Genomic DNA, 24306 nt, shown 5'->3' on the forward strand with positions numbered 1-24306 from the left:
TACAATGAAACTGAAATTTTGCTTTCGATAATCGAAATATGTAGAATTATCGAACGAAATTATCGAACTGAATATCGAGATGAATCACCAAGTTCCATTCAAATATTGCGCCATTAGAGTGCAATGCTGTCGTTGTGTTGTTACTATGTTAAAACTGTTTGGTGGTTTAAAGAATAAATTATTGAACAAAAATACAACGTATAACATTAAATAATTAAATATTGCAGATTGTAATATCTTTTTTAAAATTTGACAATTAGAATATTACAAGGATGGAGAAATTCTTACAAAATATAGGCGTAGGGTTAAGATCTATTGATGATCCATTTTTCGAAGATTCATACAGAATTTGCAAGATTTTTCAACGAAAAGGTGTTACTGTTGAGGATGATGAAGAACTATGTCATGATATGTAAATAAAGATTTCTTTTATATAAACATTTATCATTGTGCATAACCTACAAATAACTGATTTTAATAAAATAATTTATCAATTTCAGTATAAAAGAATTCTCTTGTTACATTACTGGTTGTAAAGCAACATTCAATAAATTAATTGATTTTGAGATGCACTACAATAGCAATCATCGATATGTTTGTGCAGAATGCAACAAATGTCTACCAAATCCTAGATTCTTAGATATTCATATTCAAGAAACCCATGATAGCTTTTTCCAAGTTTTATCAACGAAACAGCCAATGGTATTTATAATCATTTTATTTCAATATACTGTATATCATACTGTTTGTTAATATTAATAATATCTTTTAGTATCAATGTTATGTTTCTGAGTGTGATTTAAAATTTAATACTTCATTTGAAAGAAGAGATCATTGTGTTAGCGTGCACAAATATCCAAAGAATTTTAGATTTGATAATACTCCACATTGCGTAAGAGATAAATCAAAAGATAAAATGGATATTGATGAACCAGAGCCAAAGCGGAAGGAATCCAAGTCAAGAAAAATACAGTTAAATAAAAATCAAAAATCTAAAATGTTTATAGCTACAGCAAAAACTACAACCTCGACAAATGTCATTATCTGTGAAAGTCAATTAAACGCTTCAAATAATAATGCAGGAGCTACTTCGCTACTTTTTATCCCTAGGCAAGTACATAAATCATATTCAAAAATACTTACTAAAAATCAATCTGGTGAAAAAGATGTGCTTGAAACAGGATGTATGATGGACTTGGCTAATACATTACCAAATACATAGTTGAAAATAATGTATAACTTTGGTTTAATGTTTTTTTTATCATAAATATAATTTAAATATCATAACAATCTTTGTATGTACAATGAACCTTAGAAAATTTATTTCATTATGCCACGTATCTCCTATCTTATCCTCTCTTCTATTTACATATCTGCACTTTTAGTCTTGTTGCTTAATATATAAATAAACCTCTAAGTTTATTTATTCCGAGTCGCTTACTACATATAGAATACCTTTTGCAATAAATTGTATATAAAAAAATTTTGGGCAAAATTATCAGACATCCTACCTAGCACAATTGTCATTATCTTGGAAATGGCATTATAACAGTAAGCATATTTATATAATATAAAATATATAAAATGTATATTTGTATACTTATATTCCTTCTAAATCCTTACACTATATTTGTTATATATATGACTGTATATATTGTCGAAATAATATTTCTGTTGCTATATATCAAATACTAAAGGCGAAATCTAGGCGAATTTAAACTATTAAATTATGCTAACGATTACAGAAAACATGATACTTATAGCATATTAGACAAATTTTGTGCAGAATCTTTGCATATTCTTTTTTTTTTTTTTTATTATTGACGACTAATATAAAAGTAGCCTAGGTCAAATAAGCCATTAACTTGGCTGTTTCGTTTTTAAGTACTGAAAGTTCATATTTAAGTCTCTTATTTTCGTGTTCTAAAAAAGCTGCCCTGATAGCAATCTCATCTTCCTTGGCTCTTCGTGCGTCCCTAGAGCGTTTTGCGGCTTCGTTATTCTTTCTTCTTCTTTCTCTATAAGCTGCATCTTTCTCATCAACAGTGCTCGTTGGCACAGGACTTTTCGTGACTTTTCTCATCTTTGTTATCATGCCTTCGTTCGATTGTTTCATCGTTTCCAGCATTCGCTTTCGAAACTCCGAATAAGCTTCGCTGGATTCTAGATCGTACACTAATTCGGTTCCTCCTATAGTGAGCGATAATGGATCTTTTGGATAAGCCTTAAACGGTCTTGTATTTTTTGCAATATCTATAGGCAAATTGTATAACGAATTTTTGTTAGAATCTGCAATCAACGTGGTGGGGGGGCTAAAAAATTGCTTTGAATTAATAGTTTCATTATTTGGATTCAATAATGTTGACAATATAGTAGGAATGAATGGAATCGAAATGTCCATTTGCGAAGTGGAAAAACCACCATTTTGCAATGGCGCGTCCGTAAGATTGTGAGCTGGCTCGTGTTCAATTTTTTTCGATGATTCACATTCGGAAGGTGGCGTTATTATAAATTTTTGAACCTCCAAAGGACTCCTTTCAGTTTTTGAAGAACGCTCAACTTGATCTTGTTGCGTTGTGTTTGTTTCGAGTGAGTTTGAATGTAAACTAAAATTTTCTGACTCCTTCGAGATTGTTGCTTTCTTAAAAGACAAGTCTAGTATCGAGTCAGAAGATTGCATGCTAGTATCTTCGTTAGAAGTGCATTCTTTTGCTTGTACATTATCCACCACCGTTTGGAAAAAGGGATTCATTCTGCAGTTTATCATCATCTAAAACGAAAAGTTTGAATGAAAAGAAAAAAACATTTCTGTGAACGTTTTTCATGCAAATGCAAATACTTGTTTGTTATGTTTTGAAAAGTATTGTATATTTACTGGTTATCCTCCGAGCGTTTTAAAAATGAAAATAATAATAAATAGATAATGATATAAATGGATACTTTTTAACTTTCAATTCTTTCAGTTCTCCAAATATGTATCAATTATACATTACTACACGTGGCAGTCACAAAAATGAAATGTGTAGCGGTTAAATAGAGATTCACGTGCTCGAATTAATGATAACAATCGTTTGAAAACGTGGGAAACTAACGGGAAGCGAGTGTAACAAATTATATCTCGATATTTTGAGGAGTAAGAATATTACGTTAATGAAGTCAAAACATTAATTTGTAGTTAAATAACATTTGTTATTTCGACGTGTTCCAAGATAAATCAGCCAATATTTACATTATACGAAATCGAAGTATAATTTGTCTAACGAGGAATACAGTTAATTTGACGAGAAATCGAAATATAGACAACGTGTCGTCGAATAGACATTAGTGTATCCGTTAATTACGAAAGTTTGGAATTCTTTTATGTTTATCAATTAACATAGAACATGTGTCTTACTTAATAGTTAATCCGAGGTCACGCACCGGTCACTAATGTATCACAACAATATCACTCTATCGTAGTTCCAAATCGTGCACGTTTTCTTGAAGATCTTCACGCAGTAATTATTCGAAACTAAAATAGTTTTTTAACGAATTTCCAGAATCGATTTTTTGGTAAAATGTGCTCTCACGACGGTTCTTCAAAACCGTTTAGAACGAGAGGGGGTGCAGTTTCGCTTATATAGTGCCCAACCCTTGTAAGAACTTGGGGTAGGAGAGAATCCCTTAGAAAATGGTAGGGAACGACAATCCTGATGACCACAATGCTGGGGTCTGACTGGCACGCGTTCGCCACTACCTAATCCCGAAATGTTTATAGGACGACACGTTCACATGATTACGACTACGTAATCGCGTACGTAAGAAAATGAGTTGGGTTATCTATGATCGAGTAATTGATTGTATATGTATTTTGTTGGGTTTATATAGTATATCTTGTAATAAAAGGATCTTACAAGGGAATTTATTTTTATAGTAATTGGATTTATTAATTATTTATTCATTTTTTTAGATTTGTTAGTTATTTCTTCATTTTGTTGTTCATGTATTAACCTATTTCCTGATTATTTCTTAGTACTTCTATTACCTCTATTATACCTTGTTATCTTTCTATTTCTTTCCATTATAAATCTTCTGTCGTTCAAAACCAATTCATACAATGAAAATCACGCATTAAATATATTTAAAAAAGAAAAACACTTCTACATAAAAAAAAAGAAATTAAGGTGAGGATTAATCGAACTTTAAATACAAAAATTACATAAGTCTTCCTTCAAATAAGTAAATCTTCTTTCGTTTATTACGTCGAGTTAACCAGTATAATCCTGGAAAGTACTGGACATCCTATAAAATCAAAAGTTATGTCGATATTTACGACACTTTTGTAATTAGTTACCACCCTACCTGCCGTTGCCTGTCGTTGTACACAAAATAAATTACAGCGGTAAGTATTCGGAATAGGAATGGAACCTCGTTAAATTAATCCAGGCACTGAATTAGCTCTTACCTAACGAGGATTTTGGAAACTCCAAGTACCAATTGAACCTTTTCTCTCAAATCCTGTATGACGTCAGGGACCATATTCTGTTTCTAACAACTAGTTCGTCAAAGGGTTAAGTGTTTCGACGATCGGTAGCTGCAAGGGTGACCCTCAACTGGCAGACCTGAGGCATCTTTTCGTGTAATGCTTACCCGTACAAATAGTGTGTATAGAATTACTATGCATAACCCTTTCGTGAGCCTTTCCTTGACTATTTTCCGTAATATTTTGTAGTGATTTTTGTTTCTGCTTTGTACTGCATGATTTATGATCGCTACTACTGAAAGAAAATCGCGGAATTTGCATAAAGTGCTCATAAATTAACTGGTGAAAGTGTTGCGACTAAGAGAAATTTGCTCGAAATTTGTGTGTCAAAGAAAAATGAGGAAAAGGTCTGTACTTGACGATGATTGTTTTTTATATGTGATGGATTTCTTTGGTCCTGGTGGCTCGTTAGGATTGGACAACATATGGCAGTTTTCAGAGCGTGTCACCGGAAGATGAACCTACTCTTTTCTTCGACTCGTGTTGATTAATGGTTCAGTTTTATGGCTGACTATGTAAGTTCATTAGTTAATCGTTACTTCAATTTTCATTTGAGCCTCCCGTAGCGTTTCTTTCTTTGATGGATTTCACTGTCTCTTAGGTAGAACGGGATTCTTTGAGAATAGCATCGAGAGAATCGTTGAGGAAATCTGTTGGAAATTTAATGTCTTTTAATATTTTTAATTTACACATATTGTCATAAGACTAACTGAGCTCTACTTAAGACGATGAACATAAACATTTACAGTATGTCATTGAAAATTACTTAACTTTAAAAATTACTTAAGTTTATATCATACTAAAAAGTGATTGGATTGCACAAATTATATTTCTGGCAAGAATTTATTACAAAACTATAATGATTAATTTCATTTTTTGTAAATTCATATTTAAGGCTCTACAATGCCATATGACTTGAAAGTTATACTTTTTTCATTCATATTTCATATTTAACAAACCTTCATTCCTTCGATTGTCACTATATCATTTTACTCTTCTTCATTGCACTATTGTATTGCTTATTATTGTACTATCCTATCTATTGATAATAATTATTACCTTCTATCTTAATCATTAGAATAAGAAATTTCTCTAAAAATAAATAATTTACCTCCTTTATAAGAAAATGGCATAAATAATTGTAAGTTCCAAAGTAAGTTGTAACATAATCATCTTTTTTTTTTTCGTTTTTTAATATGTAGAATAGATCAGCATGCATTGTAAGCTTGTCAATTGTTTTTGAAAGATTTCTCTGCTCTCTTTTCTTCCGAATTCCCAAGAAAATTCATAGAAATTCGAGTGTGAGAAAAATAGGGAAAAGATGATGGACAACGAAGGTGTCCAGTTATGCTCGGTAGCGTAGACGTCTCATTATGTCTTGGTCCCAAGATCACGCCAAATTTAGTCCTCCATTTCATATCCCCGTTAAAATGACGTGCCGTCCATGGAAAAGCATCCTAGCGATCAATTCACTGCACCGCCTCCTTTCTCGTATACAAATTTTTGCTCTTTTGGCCACATAACCCACATTTCTATGGTGCAGGAGCAACTGCAACCCGTTATTTGCGATATTTTCTGTAGCCATCATCCGACGACAGATGAATGGATCCCCGTATTTGCATCTGCTCCTACCGCACCGAAACGTATATAAACCCTATAACGGTATGTCGATGCAAAATTTTCGCCATGATTCGATGTGGAAAATGTCTCAATTCACCGGCATCGTTGACGTTTTTTAAATAGTCCCGCTGTGAGTAATCAGTTTTCGTGTAAGGAGAATCGAACGAACAAGGAATGAAATACAAATTTTTCAATTCATGTAGTAGATATATCGATCATCGGACAAAAACAGGTAAAAGTAAAGTGTAAAAGTAATATAAAAGGAGAGGATGATATTCCAAAGATTTCTTTTTAATAGATTTAGCTTCATTGTTTCTGTTAAATTCGGATGTAAATTATATTTATTACGGATAATATTCTATTTTGATGTTTTTACTTCTTTATGATTCTGTTCCTCTATGATATTTCCTTTCAATACTTCGTGAGCAAACGGAGCGGTCCATAAGCCAGTAGTCCAACCTTTAGTCTTGAATCTTTTTTCTTCGAAGTTTTTTAAACATTTGACTTAATGAAAGATTGTATAATGGAGTACCTCAGAAGTTTCTTCAAATTTTTTGGAAGCCTCAGACAATGTAAAAGTAATACTTGAATATGAATGACTCAATTTTCCTATGATTTATTTTAGTTTTATAACTTTTTACTTCAAATTCGTTCACTTAAAGCAATTACATTAATAAATTTGTGCTAATGTCTAGAATCAGTAAATTCACGGTCTACGTGAGTTTCCGCGGTTAAACGTTCTAAATCGCTCGTGGGCACATCAATTACACAATCATCAGATTATCAATAGCTATGGTCCGGTTGTTCGTATGTACTAGTAGATAACACAAATAGCTAGTAGAAAGCTTCTGATAAACCAGACAATTATAATCTTTGAACACAAATTGGTATGGTTGTAACTTTCACACAGATTTTTCAGATTTATGAGGACCATGATGTTTCACAATGATAATAGTTCTTAGAATCGGATTTACGTGATGTTTTTGATTGTATTTGTTTTTCGTTGAATAATACCCAATACAATATTGTAGAAGAGGTACATATAAGTAATATATAATATTATATTACGTAATAGAAGTAGAAGAAGTAATATTAGCAGGTAAAAGATATAGGTATCCAATAAAATGCAATAAGATATTTCATATTTCATGTATATACCGCTCGTTAAAAGTGTCAAGCTTGCTAATTTTTAAGAAGGGTACAATATCGCACGAGGAATGTTCAAGATTATATTCAACCCTATGCACCTCATCGTCAACTCTATAAAACGATGCTATTTTAATAAAGTTACTAAGAATAGTCGAAAATTGTCTATAAGAGTGTACTTTCGCATGTTCTTCGAAGGATTGCATATGAAGTAAGTTCAGAATTAGACATTAAGGATCTTATCCACCGAATACAATTGTTTCGAAAGAAGCTTTTACCATAAACGTTTATATTACATATGTTATCACATATTTATGTTACATATAATGCAAATTTTATTCCTATTCAGTTTTTATTTATTCATATATGTTATATATTACTTTAAAAATTATAAAAAATTTATTAATAGATATTTCATCTTATATTTGAATCAAGATTATTATTAATTTTTTATATAAATATAGAACGAGAATATATATATAACGATTACTTTTTCGGTTTTTTTCTTTTTTGTATGGGAAATATCTCGACTTATTAAGAATCTTGAAGAAATTTACAATCCTCTCGGTAGGAGATTTCAGGGTGTGACTTCGTTCTCGAACAGACATTAGTCCTTTTAATAGTATTCGACACCAAAGCTTTTTGAGAAGAGAGATGCATGAAGATGTATGCGGTAAATGTCGTTCGCAATAATTACTTCTCAATTTATCTTGCGGTCGGACCACCGACCAAGTTTAGCCAACAGACTTTCAAGATTTGCTTGCATCCGGTCCTCGGCACGTCTCCTTCCTCCGCGAGAACTCTTTTCTTTCCACGAAAGCTTTTGCATTTCGTTCTCACTGTATCACGAGACACGCCTTTGGGCAGATTCTTCTACAAGGAATTTTATTCATCGACCAAGTAGTCTCCTTTCAGAGATGGCTTCAGATGAATAGCCTTCGCTATAAACACATTACCAATACGTCTTATTTACGACAAGGGGCGCCCGAGTTTGAGCAAATGTTTGAGAAACTAGCTTGTAGGTGGAACAAAGTTTTTGTTATAGGAGGATTAAAAACAGTTCTTCTTTCTCTAATAAACTTTATCAGTCCCTCAAACTTATATTTCATTACAACATTATTTTTTACGATGTATACGGTAGTAATTTTTATAAAATGTAAGTATGGAAATATCCACCGATTGCAAGATTAGTTGAGTAATAGTAAGTATAATAATAATAGTAAACAAGGTATTCGAGGACAGAAACATTTACGAACAGATCGGTCGGTATCTCATTACTAAGCTGTACAATTACAAACAAAAAAGATTTGAATGTCTCTCTATTTCTAGAAAGAGAAAAGGTCAAAAAGGTTTACATGCTATTTATTTAAGAAGCCTTCGAAAAAATAACGCTGTCGTAATAATATTCGTGTATTGTTTACGCTCTTACGAAGATCATCGCTCCCCCCCTTCCCCATTCCATAAGCTTTTATAAACTAGTAACATTCTTTCCATACTTTCTCTGTCTAAGACCTGGGTTCCATCAACCTGGCAAATACTTTCCAATTTTTTAACAGAAAAAAGAATGATTAAAAAGAGATTTATCAGGACATTTCGCAAGTGACAAAAAATGCATAATTATTACTAATAGCTATAAATCAATTGATATGGTTACAAAAATAACAAAACGGATTTCACGATATGAAACGAAGGGCTAACTATTACCAAATGGTAATAAGGAATTTTTTCTTGTATTAGAGCTAGGTAGACGCAAATTACACAATGAAACTTTGGATTACCTGCATACGATTTCATAACGACATCATCAAAAATATAATGATGTAATTTGTTTTTACTATATTTTGTAGAGTTGCCTCATAACGAAGCGAAGAGAAAAACTGTAAGAATTTGAAAACTCGATTACATCGCAATGAATTAACATCGTCTAACTGTGAAAACGGTTCAAATTACCTAATAGCACCTTTACGCAGCAAAAATACACTTCTCACTACCTTCAGGGTTTTTAGTGTACAGATTAAAGTAATAACCTGTCATTTTTTATTTTTTACGATAGCTTGTTCCTTTCGAATATTTGCAGAGTAGTTTTTATTAGTTTTATATAATATAAAATTACCTATTAGGTAAGAACTGTACTTTTACGAAGTCCTTCGGTTATATTTAAGATATTTGTTGCCGGTTTAGGTTTTAATTAGCTTTCCACGCATTTTTTTTTAGCCTGCCGTTTTCTTCACTTCTTCTTCAGGTACCTTCTTTTTGGGATAATCTACTCATAAAAAGCTTAGAGTTCACAGAAGATTGTAAAACTATATAGAATGCTAAAACTAAATATTTAAAAATTATTTATGTTTTGGGATATACGGGTCTAGAAAAAATAGCAAGGTTAACATGCTAGAAGCTCAACTAGGTCTTCGTGTTCTTTCACATTGCCGAAGAACGAATCATACATGGGAAATGAATCTAGGATCCATACTGCACCATCGTCAACCCCTTCAATCGTTGACCATTGTTCAGGTTCTCATTTCATTTACTCTTCCATTCTTGTAGTATATTTCTTTCCCAATCTAATCTTATTTTATAAAAAAGTCTCATATTTATGTCCAATAATATTATCACAAATATATATTCATAATCGTGTAACGCCTACCACTTGCGTTTATCGACAAGATGAGAAAGAGTATATTTTCCTGGTGACTATTTGAGGCGAGGCAAAGTTGAGAACCATTCTTTTGAAAATACCGGGATGTTGGTCAGCATGTCATGTGGCCAATAGCCAGTGGCCGCGTGGGTGGTGCAGGGTGCAGATGCAAGAGCAGACCAACCCTTCCGTAATAACGTGGAAAGAAGGGAACTGTGCTACGACCCTTCTTTCCGCATTGTGACATGTCGATATAGGAGAATATACATTGTGTTGGTGTTCGCCCATCTCCTAGGACGGCGCATGGTTCAGCTAACGGTAAACGTACGGTAAGGAACGGCACTCGAAAATGTGTGTCAAAAGGCCACAATTTGTGGGCCGCTAGATTCTAAAACCCTGATCTCGACGAACCCTTTCTGTCTTTGTTCGATTGAATTCGTGACAGTATCAGGAAAATTTTTACGATATCTGTTTGATAACTATCTGTAATTGGAATTAGGATTGATATCACAGCAGGAAAATATGATAATGCATTTCTTATTTTTTTTTTTATAAAATATTTTAAATATGTTTCATTAAACTATTCTTGTTTGTTAACCAAATTGCATACAAATCAGAAAATCAATAAAAATGGAGTTGGCATGTTTCTCGTCTGTGATCTTTAATTATAAATCAAATTAAATTGTTGTTTTAAATTAACTGCAAAAGCTTATTTTAATTATCATTCATTGTACACTATCACATATTATATAGTATAATATAGAAGGAGAAGATTTTTACAAAAGTTGCGATAAATTGTGTAACTAAGCAGTTTTCTTTATTACGTGAGGTAGATCATACTTGCCGCGAACGCATCTGATTTTAACACCTGGAGTATCCTTTATCTTTCCTGGCCGACACAGAACGACGTTATGCTCTTGAAGATTGTGGCCCTCGCCTAAAACAATAAGAAACATAATTATTGTAATATTGATATATAAAATGATTAGGATGTATTATATTTAATGAAGTGGTTATAACGTGTAGGTGTATTTAATAAAGTAACGAGTGGATGAATTTGTAATAGTCAGATGTATTAAAATAAGTATAAGTACAAATATAGAGATAGTGTATAGGTTTAATCGTCGCTCGCTCAATGCTATCATACCAATCGTAGAAAGGATAATAATACTAATATCATAGGGAGCACGTTCATACATTTTTATCAACGGACGTTACCACAAAACGTTAACCTTTTTATGTAACTCTGGCTAAAGATTAGAAGAAACAGCAATAACAATCTATTCAATGTTCTTTTGTTTCTACACCTTGTAACCCAAAACAACGTTTGTATTCAAAGGCATAATAATATGGCCAGATTTGAATTTTCCATTTCAACTTAAAGCTTTTTCTACGGCCATGTGCCGCTATATAAATATCTTTTTTTCTCGTGCTTAGCATATTTCTATAGTAGTTCTATAATATGAAATATAAAATGTACTCACCTGGTACAAAAGCGACCATTTCCTTGCCGGTTGATAAGCGGACGATAACGCATTTTCGATTCGCAGAATTAGGTTTTTTTGGCTTTCGAATTACAGTTTGTATGACTACGCCTTTTGCATATGGTTTCCCATCTAAAGGATTTTTCTTCTTCTTATATTTTTTGTACGGTCCAAATAGATGCAACCTTCTTAACGATGATCCGAATCTTATCTGTAAGCCTAATTTAATTAAATACATACTTATAACGTGAGTTTGATAAAACAAATATAAAGTAAAAATAACAAATTAGGAAAACAATTTAGAATTTTTTTTCAAATAAGCTATTAATATGAAACAAATTTCTCTCTCATTCAATATATTCTAAAAATTGATAGACTCCTACTGTTTACTACATTAAGGTATGTTTTTCCTTTTCCCTTCCAATAAATATTCTGATTGAATAAAAATGAAATATCTGCGAATGCTTGTGACTACGAACAACTTTGTAGAGCGTAACACGTAACTTTTATTTTCCCCCCATTTCTTGAGCAGTTTTGCCTTTCTCTCGTTCGCGTTCCTTTGTCAAAGTTTCAAAGATAAAAACCTGTATTTACCAAACGAAGAGGACGTATTAGGCTTCGTGTGGTCGTCCGAGGAAACACCCTTGGTTCCCAAAAAAGTCTGAGGGAAATAAAAGGAGTAGTTGCGAAGCAATTACAGGCGTGATTCTCTTATCTTCGAGACATGTATAGCCGTAAAGGGAAAGTAATTGCTCGGTGAATGGGTACAATTGGATTTTCACTGGAAATTCTTCGATTACGTAACGACAAACCGGGCCCAATTAGCGTCGAGCCTACTTTTCGGTGACGAAATTACGCCCAGAGACACGACTTCTTAACTAATTGTCGATCTCGATAAATTAGGAAACGTTGAGCAATGATTGCCTCGCGAGAAACTATTTACATGTAAAAGAAATAGAAGATCTGAAATAGAAAAGAAATAGAAAAATCTGGACATAATTTCTTCGAAAATAATTGTTCAAAATACTCGATAAAATTTTTTTGGAGACAGTTTTACAAAGATCTCAATGCAGTTTCTTTGAGAATAATTATTTGAATGTCTTCATATAATAATTCCTTATTTCTCTCGGGATAACTTTTCAAAAATTTCGACACAATTTTCACGAGAATTGCGTGAATGGTATGAGAAAAAAAATCCTACAACATGACTAAGGATTACGACAAGGAAATAGTCCCCAAGGATGACCATGTCCTAGTCAAGGCTATTGTCAACGAAGTCTGGAAAAATAGGAGACCCACTGCGTGGTAACAGTACGGAGAAACTGAAAACTCTTTCGCAAATAATCTTACGAACCGAGGGAAAAGAGGGTTGCCGGAGTTGATGGAATATCAAATATGACGGACGTTTGACATCTGCAAGCCGCTCGTCCAAGTCTAGACCTTTTTCGCTGAAGCGTGTATAAGCTTATTAAGAAACATTGTTACGACGCAAGGTCCATCCATCTTTGTACAAAACGCTACGATCCATGAGATCGCGTAATTTGAAAATGAACAACAATTTACTGTTTGCAAAATTGGAAAAAATGAACAGTACATAGTGATGAAATTCTTCGATTGTCTTCCTTTATCTAATTCTTTAAGTCGAGTAGTTATGATATTATGTATGTATGCAAATGGAAGTAGTAATTACAGTCACAAGACTAATGATTATAGGCTAACACGCAATTAATGTTGCCTGGAGATAATAGACAATTTGTTGGAAAAAATTCATATCAGAAGGCGAAAATACTTTAAAATAGAAGAGTATTATGAATAATAAATTATCACCTGCATGCCAGTCTTCAAAATCATTTTATGAAATTTTTAATCATTTTATGAAATTACATAGAGGAGTGAAAGATACTTTAGAAACAGAGAAGATACGTTAAAGCGTCTTCTATAATTTTTCAAAGAAAGCAGCAATAATAAAATATCAATAAAAAGTTCCCTATAATTACTTCGAACATTTCAATTTTCCACGAAAGATTCTAAATATTCGAAACACTCTCAAATCACCGTGCAGAATCTGTTGTTCACAGTCGTAAGAAAGAAATTCGAAGAAATTGGCCTAAAACATTCTTAAATCCGAGAGATTCGTAGTCGAAGTAAAATGTCAACGATGACACGACAATTTCGTGATATTTCCTTGGTCGTTCATGGAAGTCCACGATTTAACAAGGTCTGTTAGTCGAGAATGTGCCATTGTTGTTCATTTCGAGATCTGACTGACCACCGTTCTCCAACACGACAGATGTCCAAGCCTGTTGCTACTAATCCAACCTATCTCGGACTTAAATAGTGCAAGAGACCAGCAGAACCTATTATGCATGGAAGGCAACCCTTTTTCTCGAAAATCAATACGCAAGATTACATTGCGAAAATTCACAACGTCGTAGTTGCGCCTTTGTTGCATACACGGTGCCAAGAATCTATCACTCGCTAAATTCGAGGCTTATCTTTCCGGTTGCGACTGTTTAGTGAATGAAATAAACAACTGGTGTAATTGGAAGCTAATAAGAAGGCCTTGCTCGGAAAACAAACATTGTCCATAATCTGGAAATATTGGGATTAGTCGAGTCTCAAGTTTAGTTTGAATTAAGGATCTCATTCATTTATGGAAAAAAGGAAAACAGTGAAAAGTGAATAGAAAGACGTTTTTTATATTAGAAAAGGAAGAAAGATAGTGAAACGTGAGAATGTTTAATAAAATTAATGAAGAATATTGTAGAAATTGTAATAGTTTGTTCATGATGTTTGTATTGAGTAAACTAAAGCATACTTATAATTGTACGAGTAATTTTTTACCACAGTTTGCAAATTTTATAGTTATAGTTTTGCATTTATCATAGAAATACAAATTTAGTAAGGAAATTGAAAAATGGAAAATTGCACCCAAAATGGAAGAAGATGAATACGATGATAATAATCTATATAACATATACAACGATATTTAAAAAGATAATATTGCATGCAATGATTTAAAAAAAATAAAAATATGTCCAATGATAACATCCGTTCCTAATTGTCGAGAACGAAACTATCCCACGAATGGTCCATTGTATCGTCGCGAAAACTGGGAAAATGCGGATAACAGTCTTACTGCAGGCTGCATCCTTCACAGGATCACATCTGACAACTGGTCAACAACAAATGGACACGTCACCCCTCCGATTCCCAGCGATTTTCGCTGTTGGCCGAGGAAAAGCTTACTTTCTCTCATTCGTGTCCTTTCTTGTGTAGTAGCCGGATCCCTTTCTGCATTTTGAGATGTCTCTTCTTTCTATTTGTAGGCATCAAAGAGGTAAAGCGCTGCGTGTGCTTTTGCATGCCACGCGCTTTTTCGCGGACGAAGAATAAGGGAAGAAAATCGTGGTCCCTTTTTAGGTCGACCACCCCTTTTACTGCATTTACTCCGTTGAGAAAACGGAGATACCGATCTTTTGGAAAGGCTTACGGAAATTCGAGATGTCACTCGAATTCCTATGAAATTGTCTGGCCTGGTTACACTTATGGAAAGTGCAAATAATACCGATGGACCTTCACACGATTTCACGTAAATGGGTCAATGCTGGTTTTGGTTTGCTTCAAGCAAAGCCTTTTTCATCGATATTTTGAAAAACTTCTGTATTTTTCCGAGCGTTTCAATTATTTTTGTTGAATATTTAGGGTTTTGATATTTGCTTACAGTATGATTACGAATTCTTTTACTAACAGCTATTAATAGAAATTTTTTATTTAGTAGGAAATTGAAATTGAGAGATTACTAAGTTCTTATTAATTGATAGATATCTTATTCTGCGATATATTATATATGTAATATTGTCTTTGATTTATAAAATATAGCTTACCTTGTATCAAGCTTCCAATATATGAGTTAGCAGTAGTCAGCACATTTCCTATTCAGAAACAAGAATATTATTTTTATGTTATTACAATAAATTATGTTCTAAATTAATTTTTCCCAATCATAGCCTTATAATATATACTTAGAACTCTGTTAATTAGGGGAATAATACCTTGAATTCCAGGATTTGCACATAATCTAGTTAACTGTAGTTTGTTAGCTGTGAAACAAATATATTTTCCATTAAAATCATGTATAAAATTAATATTTATTAAAAAATACGCTAAAATAGCAAGCAAAAATTGATAATTTGAAGTGATACAAGGATTTATTTCTGACAACAGGAACTAATTACTTTTAAATAATATTTATGGTATGTATATAAAATTAGGGTCATAAAAAAATGTGAATTATTATTGGTAAACAAAAATTGTGATATTTTTTACTTGGATAATTTAGGTTAGAGGTTAGGTTAGGTTAAGTTAATTCTCTGATATAGTAATCGTACCTACGGTGGAACTTGTAAGACAAGATGTAGCTCCGCTCACCATACTTCTTACTAAGGAATTCATGATTGTTCTAACTTTTAATTGATAACCACACAAATTTATAAAATACAACTTTGCATCTACACTCTTACAATTCTATCTAGCGACAAAACATCGAATCTCGTTACGTCACCAGAGTGAGGATAGATAAAACCCATTTCTACATTATCTTTATCTGGGACACGAACCCTATGACTGTTCATTAAAAATGTTAATAAAAATAATCAACTCTTTCGTTAAAGCTTCAAGAATCTTAAAATTAATTTTATTAAAGTAGGTTATGATATATATTCAAAATTTTACTTAACGGTTAATTACATATAGCGTGTGGGGTATAACAGGGAAACAGTAATAACACTGATTACAAAATTATTAAAAATTTATTTTATGGTTTGCAGTACAAAAGCTCCTTTCGCCATAAAATATGTGAAAAGACGCAATACCATAAGATCAGAAATCAGATCAGCCAGTTAACACTGGCTTTTTCACCATCCACCGTGTCCTCTGGAGAGTCCTCCAAGACCATGTCCTCCAAGACCATGTCCTCCAAGACCATATCCTCCAAATCCACCGCTAGAGATACGGATGCTTTTGGTGACTACCGGAACGCTGTATGATACACTACTAAGTCCTGTAAGTAAAAAAATAAAAAGAATTTTTTGTCATATTAGTAAACTGACAAGTTACAAGTCATAGATCATCTTTATAATATAAATATAGGAATTATCAAACACATCCTATTGTTTAGAGAACAGGAGTAGCCCTTGCAGAAATTAGAATATATAAGATTAGAGTAAAATTTTCTGTATCGTCACCTCCTCCATGACCTAAGCCACCTCCATGACCTAAGCCACCTCCCAAACCATAGCTGATGCCTCTCTTCTCGATTACCTTTTCCTCAGATTGGGCATACAAGGGAGATGCCAAAGCGAAGATAGCAAGAACAATCTGAAAATAGAAAGTTAACTTGTATGTGATAATCTTGCAAGTATACTTCGTAATACTAGTCTAGCCTATATACTTCGACGTAAACACCTAACACTTCCTCGTAAAATATAAAATTATGCTTTCCTTCGAAAATGTAATTTTGTTAGTTAATAGCTTTGTTTAATTATGTTTAATACCAATCAAATATTTCTTGCTGCTTTCAATGAGTAATTCAAGGTATTAGGGTAAATTCCAGGTATTAGACCCTTATTTGTTAACATCGTGTAAGTACCATATACATTTAACCACTAATTAAAGCGAAGCAGTAATTTAACATTATTATGAATAGGTAGTATAAAAAGATAAAGAGTACAACTTCAAAGGAATTACTCACGAGAAATTTCATGTTGCTAGTGCAATGTAATGTGTAGCGACGGTTGGTTCGCGACTGAAACTGATGCAGGTCGGATAGAATACACCCCTTTTATACTATTCGAGCCTTTTTCTTGCGGTATCGCATCCCGGCGAAGTTGAATTACGCGTGTGTGCGCACTTGTCTACACGCCTTTCTAATACGTTGTTTTCCCGTCGCTGTCTTGTCACGAAAATTTTTCAACGCGAGGCTACCAGCCACCGCGATGATATTAGCCGCACGGTACCGTCAATTCGGTTGGAATAAAATAGGTCAATTGTGAAGATTAGTAATAGATATCATAACGAAATCGTCATTCATACGCGAAAGGAATAGATTTGTTACTCTTCCTGGTTTTGAAATCGGTTTGACCGCTCGAAATTCAAGCAGTCGTTACCACCAAACTTAGACAGTAACGTATACAGGTTCTCTTGCGCACACGAATTTTTAATTAAAGAAATCGCCAAGTGTTACGTTTATTATTTTCCTTTCCCGAGTAAACTTCTCGTATGCCTAGTACCACGTGCTATTATTATTATTACTATTATTATAAAATATTATGACAGGTAATATTTTTAAAATTACGGGAAGAGTGGAATAAATGTATTCAGACAAGTTTGATAACACGTACGACAAAGTACCCAACTGTAAAATACTCTCGTAAAAACTAAAGCGATAGCTTATCATGTTCTTCTACTGTTATATAGTATTATATTTACGGTTAGCTTAAGGATGGCATCGGATGCTCCAAAAGTGGATGAGCTTCTTTGACATGTCGCGTGTACGATGACCCTTTCTCACTCGATCCAGTTGGCACGTCGGTTAACAAGAATTTCAATACGAGACGTTAGCTCGTATTTTCCGCGCATCTCGAATTTCATCTATACTGTGTGACTTTCACTGTTACAACGTGCTAAGGGGACGGTTTTCGGTTGCATCGTTACGTAAAACTACGAATGCAAATTTTTATGTTGCATCTTATGGTTACACTTCCTCCCTTGAGTGTTGCGTAGGGACATCGAGTAACAGCGAATTGGGCTAAATATTCTGCGTATGAAAAATAGGGATATTGAAGTGACACATCATTATTTATATATTGAATTTATTATCAAAGAATTGCACTCTCTATGAAAAATTATTGCAAATATTTCCTACATCAAATCAGAAATCTTTGTTACGATTATCCTTCTTCTAACACGACTTTTTAAATGAATTTCTGCCACGTTTTCTTACAATTTACACTATCTAATATAAAATGAGTTTTTATACCCTTTATTGTAAGGATTATGGTAAGAACAAGTTTATACTGTTCAAACATATTTTCGTAAATTGAAATTCGAACCCGTATATCATCATGCAGAAGCGCTAGCGATTTAATATATAGGATGCCATCTAAAAGCACTATTAGGATCTCAGACATGGTCCATTTCAATATCACGAAAGGACATTGATGAATGAATTCGTGATTTCCAGTTGCACCTATATTATATCATAACTTCAGAAAATAATTATTAAAATGATCCCCTAAATTCATCGAAATATATATTTGAATTTCAATATAAGAGAGGACGATTTTTCAAATAGAGAATAGAATACCTAATGAAAAGGAAAAGTTTCATTATTCAAAGTTTTGTAAACAACTTTCAAAATGCAATAAATATTTGCCGTCAGAACGATTCCATGCAATATTTTCTGATTGATTAATGGCTCGCCCAATATGCATCGCCGGTTTTAATATCATGTGACTCAACTCTAGAGCTCGATAGGAATCTGAAAAGCAGAAGATATAAAGGTAGGTTGATTTAATCGGCATTTTTCTCGTTTGTTTCGTTGTAAAAGTAATTATACCATTACGATTACGTAAACGGAACGCGGTCGGTAGAAATTGAACAAATTTCTTATAAGTTTACACATGTGCATATTACTAAGTACTAAGTAAGTTTCGAAAGGTATCAGAGATCGCGGACAGGGTTATTGTGCAAGATCGATGAAGAGGGTCGCACTCCGCATCATTAGATTGATACCCGGTAATTTGATAAGCGGCTAACTTCGAAATTGCAATCGTGAGCTAAAACGAACCGAACCGTGTAAAGCCTGATAAATTACGGCTACGTTTTACGTTCATTGGCTGTGGTGATGTGTAGCCATTGGGGTTCTGGGACCGTTCTTCTTCTTAAAGTACGTCAGTCGACCATCCGAAGATAATTTAAACTTATAGTACGCAGATTCTAATAAATTTACGAGTACATATATTTTCAAAGATTTTTAATATATTTCATTTGACGTGACTTGACTACAAATTTAAATGATACATTTTATATGATAATCACATGAAATGTGGAAGAAGTGATATATTTAAGAATTATTTTTAAGAATTGAATTAATATGAGTTAATATGAGATGAATACCTTCGTTTTTAATATCGTGAAAATATTTTTTGTTTTATAAAGAAAATAAGAAGATATATAAGATAACAGGGTATGTAATACGAATAACAACGGTGTCAAAGGAGGATAATGATTTTTAGTGGAAATTTTGTTATCGACAGAAAAGAATACTCATTAAATAGGCAACACAATGACCGATAGATGGCACGACAAGGTATTGAAAATAGTGCTAGAGTATTGGTGCTAACCTTTCTGAAGTTACTTAATAAGTGTCAGAAAAAAATAATAGTCATAGTTATAACGTATGAAATGTTATCAAATTGATTTATAAGATTATACATATATTTCTTTTATTAATAAAGCTATATTTGTTTTGAGTACTACTTTGCTATAAATATGTTACGATTGGGTATTCTACAAAGTGTAAATGGAACAGTTTTAAAATTAAACATCAACGAAAATAGATTTTTAACCAAATGTATGAATAATTTAAAGACAAGCAGTGGAACAGTAGAAACAAAAGATACATCTAAATTACAGAATACTACAGACTCTGATATTGACGGGTGATGTGCATAAACAAATAAAAAATAAGAAAGTTATGTTACAAGAGTAACAAAGAGATTCTAAGTTATCAAAAACAAACAAATTAAAATCTGTAAATGAGTTTAAAGTAATGGTAAATATAAAATCAGTATCTATTTTTGGTTCTGAGACAGTTGAGAATTGTGGATTCAATGCATTGAAGATAATGAAGATTTAAAAATTCCAACTGTAACACACATTCTTAGCAAAACCATGTTTCCCAAAGTAAAAGCTGCTTTAGAGAGGTGGAAGAAAAATATGATTAATCTATATGGAGAAGAGCGTTTTAAATCATAATGTAAAGGTATAACATTTGTATGATGAAAATGAGAATTTTAGATATTAATGACTGTTATGTATTTTAGGTATATCGAATAGTGGTAAATTATTTCATTCTTATGTACAAATGATGCTTTCAAAGAAAGAAATTGAAATTCCACCTTCTATCAAATCATTATACCTTAGTATAAAACCATTATTGAACGATATGAAAATTTTTTATAGAACTCAGACAAATGTGATACATCCAACATTGGGATACAAAAGTGTCATAGATTGTATTGCTTCCTTTAGGTATAACAGAGATTGCCTTTATTGTTACTAGGAAGTATAACTTATCATGTGGTCATCAGTATACTACGCTAGTTTTTAATTTGAAAATTACATTTTTGTACTTTAAAATAGTATTTGCTTAGAGGTAAGACATATTTAATCGACTGGAAAAAGTCAGGGAAACGGCAAACATCGCTTGCAACAACTTATGATGCACCTATACAAGTTGCTGCTTATATTGGAGTTATTAATGCTTTTAATGAATATTCATTTAAGGTAACTAACCTTTTAGAAGTAATATATAAAGACATCCAAATAGTTTTATGCAAATTATGTAATTGCACTAATAGATAGATAAAGGTTTGGTTATTGTTGCTTATACAAATGGTGAAGTATTCATGAATTGAAGGATGATGCCTTACAAATAGCATGGAGAGAATGGTTGAATAAGTTGGAACAGTTTCATGCAAGTTATTACAAAGGTAGTTTAAATACTTAATTTATATTTGTAAATTAAAATATGGTACATATTATACTACTTATATATTTCACTGAACAAGTTTCATAGTATTTTTGCATAAATAAAATCATTATAAAAGATGAGAATTCTTTTATTGCAGCGAAAAAGAGAAAGGTGTTTCTTGCTATATACTCTGTACTGTTATCTTATTCAAAAATAAAAAACCTAATAATTTATATTAATTCCATTTAATATTGCAACTTCTCTAACTTTTTATCAACATTATTTAAAAAAATAATCTTTTGTGATATCAAAGTAGAATAGTCATTCAAACAAATTGCATAAAAATTAGTGCGAATCAATTTCTCTTTATTTAACAAAATTGCATAAAAGAATGTCCAGAAAAAACAACCCATAATATTTAATCTTGAAAATATAATTAAATTACGATTTTCATAATAAAATTCATTCTTATGAATTTTGTTTTAAATATCTATATAAAAAGCGCTATCTTTCCAAATAATTCCTCGTGCCTTTTAAATATGTTAAATACCTATTAATATCCCAATTAGTTACAAAAGTTATTACATAATATCTTCTTTTCGAAAATTATCGTTTAAATATAAATTGCCATAAATTGCTGTGCTAATAATCGTAACAGAGCCTACCTACGAAAGGTATCAAGAACGTTCCATACGTACGGAGTCGCTTCCCCACCTGTCTACGTTGGTTAACATATAGCAATTATAACTTGGAGCCAGCCACCCTCCGTAGGGCGCGACATTGCCCAACTCGCCGTTACAGGCTCTTATAAGCATGATGCGCAACCCTTCGCATGCCCCTGGGAACCGTAAACTAATGCTGAAGCTATGTAGCGGAAACGTATCTTTCATTGTATTTCGCCGTATTTGAATTTTCGAGTAATTCTTGACCATCCAGATTAGCGTGGCATATGGCGAAAGTTAACTACAGCAGCAGACGTCAAAAAGCTTGTTTACGAATAAGCTGATAACGAAATGACGCGATTTTGTTGTGTTGTTTGCTGCTTAATTGGCGTTTAATCTGCTCGTATTCGTGCGTATAATCTCACGGGTACCTTTACGATACTTACATGGAATTTCGGGATAATAATGCTGCTGTTTATTCATTTTACATTAAAATTAATTATTAGAACGGTAATTAATGAAATTTATAATTAGTAACTAGAATTACAAGTAGCATTAATACGGAAATGATTGGAAGTAATAAATCGGAAAGGAATTCTGTTTCATATATTAACAATAATTCTTGGTTACAAATAACAAAAATTATATTGGATAAATATTTAAAAGAATGTAATTGAAGATTATTACGTTATTTACTCTGTTCTCTGGACTCAGCATTGATAAATTTTCGTTCATTTTGATCATTACGAAATATTCAACGGATTATAAAGGGTGAAAGGTTTAATATAATGGAAGATCTAACGGCAGTAACTTTGAATATATTATTCAAGAGATTAAAATAACAGATAAAGTGAAACATGGTCTTAAAGATCAAGATAATAATAATTATTCAATAATAAATACGACAAACCTTTCACATTTGGATATTTGTTAACATTTTAAGTTGTGGAATAGTGTAATACATTCTAAAGTTCTTTGCACCAGTTTCAAGATAAAAAGGAGATAAATCCAAGCAATTGTTATTTCTTTTGGATAAAACAGACGTGTAATTTTCTATTGTCCTTTGAATTAATTAAACGATCGCTCGAAGAAAATCACGGAGGATACTTTGTAGCTGAGAATCTTTTTCTTCACAAGAAACTGGAACTATTTCGACTGAAATTATGAAAAGCGTTCTTATGAGATTTACGTAGTTGTCCCAAGATAAGAAGGCTGTTTCCATTTCTTTGCGTGGATGGCAACTCGGCCAACTTGTAATCTCAGCACGCGATGAGCCGGAACACAAGTTCGTTCTTGTTCATCGTCGTCTACATTGCCAAGGGTGTACCACGAATTCGCTGAATTCAGCATATCCGTACTATCTTGCATTCTTATGTTTCTTTCAGAGGGGATGAGACACTTGTTTGCCCCGTATGCTATCCTTTTCTTTCTCGAATGATATGGAGAAAAGTGAATCATCCGAAAGCTTTTTACCGTAAAGAGTGGCGACATGGAGTGAAATTGAATTTTCTCATGAATGAAAGCATGGATAAAGCTCACATACTATTACTGTTTTCCTTATTCATTGTGGCAACAACTTTTAACCCTGACGTGATTTTTAAATTTTTATGTTTCGATCTTTCAAACATTTGCAATATTTTAGGAAGATGTTTAACATGACATTGAAACGAAAAATTATGCATACTAATGTATTAGACCGCGGATGTTTATGCATTTATGATAAATTTAGATATACAAGAACGTATATATACATATATATATAATCGTAAATTGTATTTTTTTCTTCTTATTTTATATATATATATAAAGTAAGAAGAAAAAATACATTTTACGACTGTAAAAAGGATATGACGTATTTTTATTCAAGACATACGTATACACAATATCTTCAATTTTTGTTGCTAAAGTATAGAATCATAATTTACAAGTAAAATTAAGAAAGAGATATAGTAAAATTATGCTGAATATTAATAGGTGAATTTTTAATCTATTGCAGTCTGTATATTATACGTAATAGTATTATGTAAATGCAGATATATTACACACGGTCGATTTTTCATATCCTACGATGCAGAATCCGCTGCTACATGTATTTCAAACTACGTTCAATATTCATTTATAACTCTACGATCAAGCAGAGCTTCATATAACGTCTTTTTTCTTATTTTCATTTATGTATAATTATTCTCTTGTAGGTTGACAGGCAGATCGAAAACATTCCGCATAATACTATTAGCTTTAAGATTTTCAGAATAGAAAATACAGCTGAAGCGATTATTCAACGTATTTGATGTCTAGTGATTCACAGTTATGGTTGTGTTATAAGGTAGATTCTAAAAATATTATGCTATAGAGTACTAATGTGCTTAAGGCGCGTTCGGTAGAAAGATAATCATATTTTCGGATTAGACGTTTAGCGAACAGTAGCCACGAGACTGTCCTAAATCTTCTAGCTAATCCTTGCTGATCCTCTCGTAACA

The 24306-nt window shown here is 32.5% G+C and overlaps 4 protein-coding genes and 1 pseudogene across 5 annotated transcripts; 2 read left to right on the forward strand and 3 right to left on the reverse strand.

The window, feature by feature from the left end:
- The first annotated feature begins 110 nt into the window (after positions 1–110).
- Positions 111–3910, forward strand: LOC126867184 (zinc finger protein 511). 2 transcript variants are annotated; one of them, XM_050621427.1, is made up of 4 exons: positions 111–412; positions 501–702; positions 773–1110; positions 2964–3910. In XM_050621427.1, exons 1-4 carry the CDS (start codon positions 273–275, stop codon positions 3031–3033), a joined length of 750 nt encoding a protein of 249 aa, XP_050477384.1. In that variant the 5' UTR covers positions 111–272; the 3' UTR covers positions 3034–3910. The 2 variants fall into 2 exon arrangements, with proteins under 2 accessions (XP_050477384.1, XP_050477383.1); XM_050621426.1 differs by lacking the exon at positions 2964–3910 and having other exon boundaries at positions 112–412; positions 773–1589.
- LOC126867183 (transcription factor VBP-like) lies at positions 1799–2950 on the reverse strand. The gene has a single exon (XM_050621425.1). It carries the CDS (start codon positions 2768–2770, stop codon positions 1844–1846), a length of 927 nt encoding a protein of 308 aa, XP_050477382.1. The 5' UTR covers positions 2771–2950; the 3' UTR covers positions 1799–1843.
- Positions 3911–10618: 6708 nt separating the features above from the next.
- On the reverse strand, positions 10619–15947 carry LOC126867185 (40S ribosomal protein S12, mitochondrial). The gene is made up of 5 exons (XM_050621428.1): positions 15799–15947; positions 15463–15510; positions 15295–15342; positions 11408–11626; positions 10619–10860 (listed from the first exon to the last, which is right to left on the reverse strand). Exons 1-5 carry the CDS (start codon positions 15860–15862, stop codon positions 10727–10729), a joined length of 513 nt encoding a protein of 170 aa, XP_050477385.1. The 5' UTR covers positions 15863–15947; the 3' UTR covers positions 10619–10726.
- Positions 15796–17496, reverse strand: LOC126867186 (acanthoscurrin-1-like). Its single transcript, XM_050621430.1, has 3 exons — positions 17160–17496; positions 16654–16786; positions 15796–16469 (listed from the first exon to the last, which is right to left on the reverse strand). Exons 1-3 carry the CDS (start codon positions 17169–17171, stop codon positions 16324–16326), a joined length of 291 nt encoding a protein of 96 aa, XP_050477387.1. The 5' UTR covers positions 17172–17496; the 3' UTR covers positions 15796–16323.
- Positions 17497–19754: 2258 nt separating this feature from the next.
- Positions 19755–21397, forward strand: LOC126866818 (mitochondrial genome maintenance exonuclease 1-like; annotated as a pseudogene).
- Positions 21398–24306: the final 2909 nt, after the last annotated feature.

The sequence above is a fragment of the Bombus huntii genome, chromosome 6 (genome assembly GCF_024542735.1).
Source record: "Bombus huntii isolate Logan2020A chromosome 6, iyBomHunt1.1, whole genome shotgun sequence".
Classification (NCBI taxonomy): Eukaryota; Metazoa; Arthropoda; class Insecta; order Hymenoptera; family Apidae; genus Bombus; species Bombus huntii.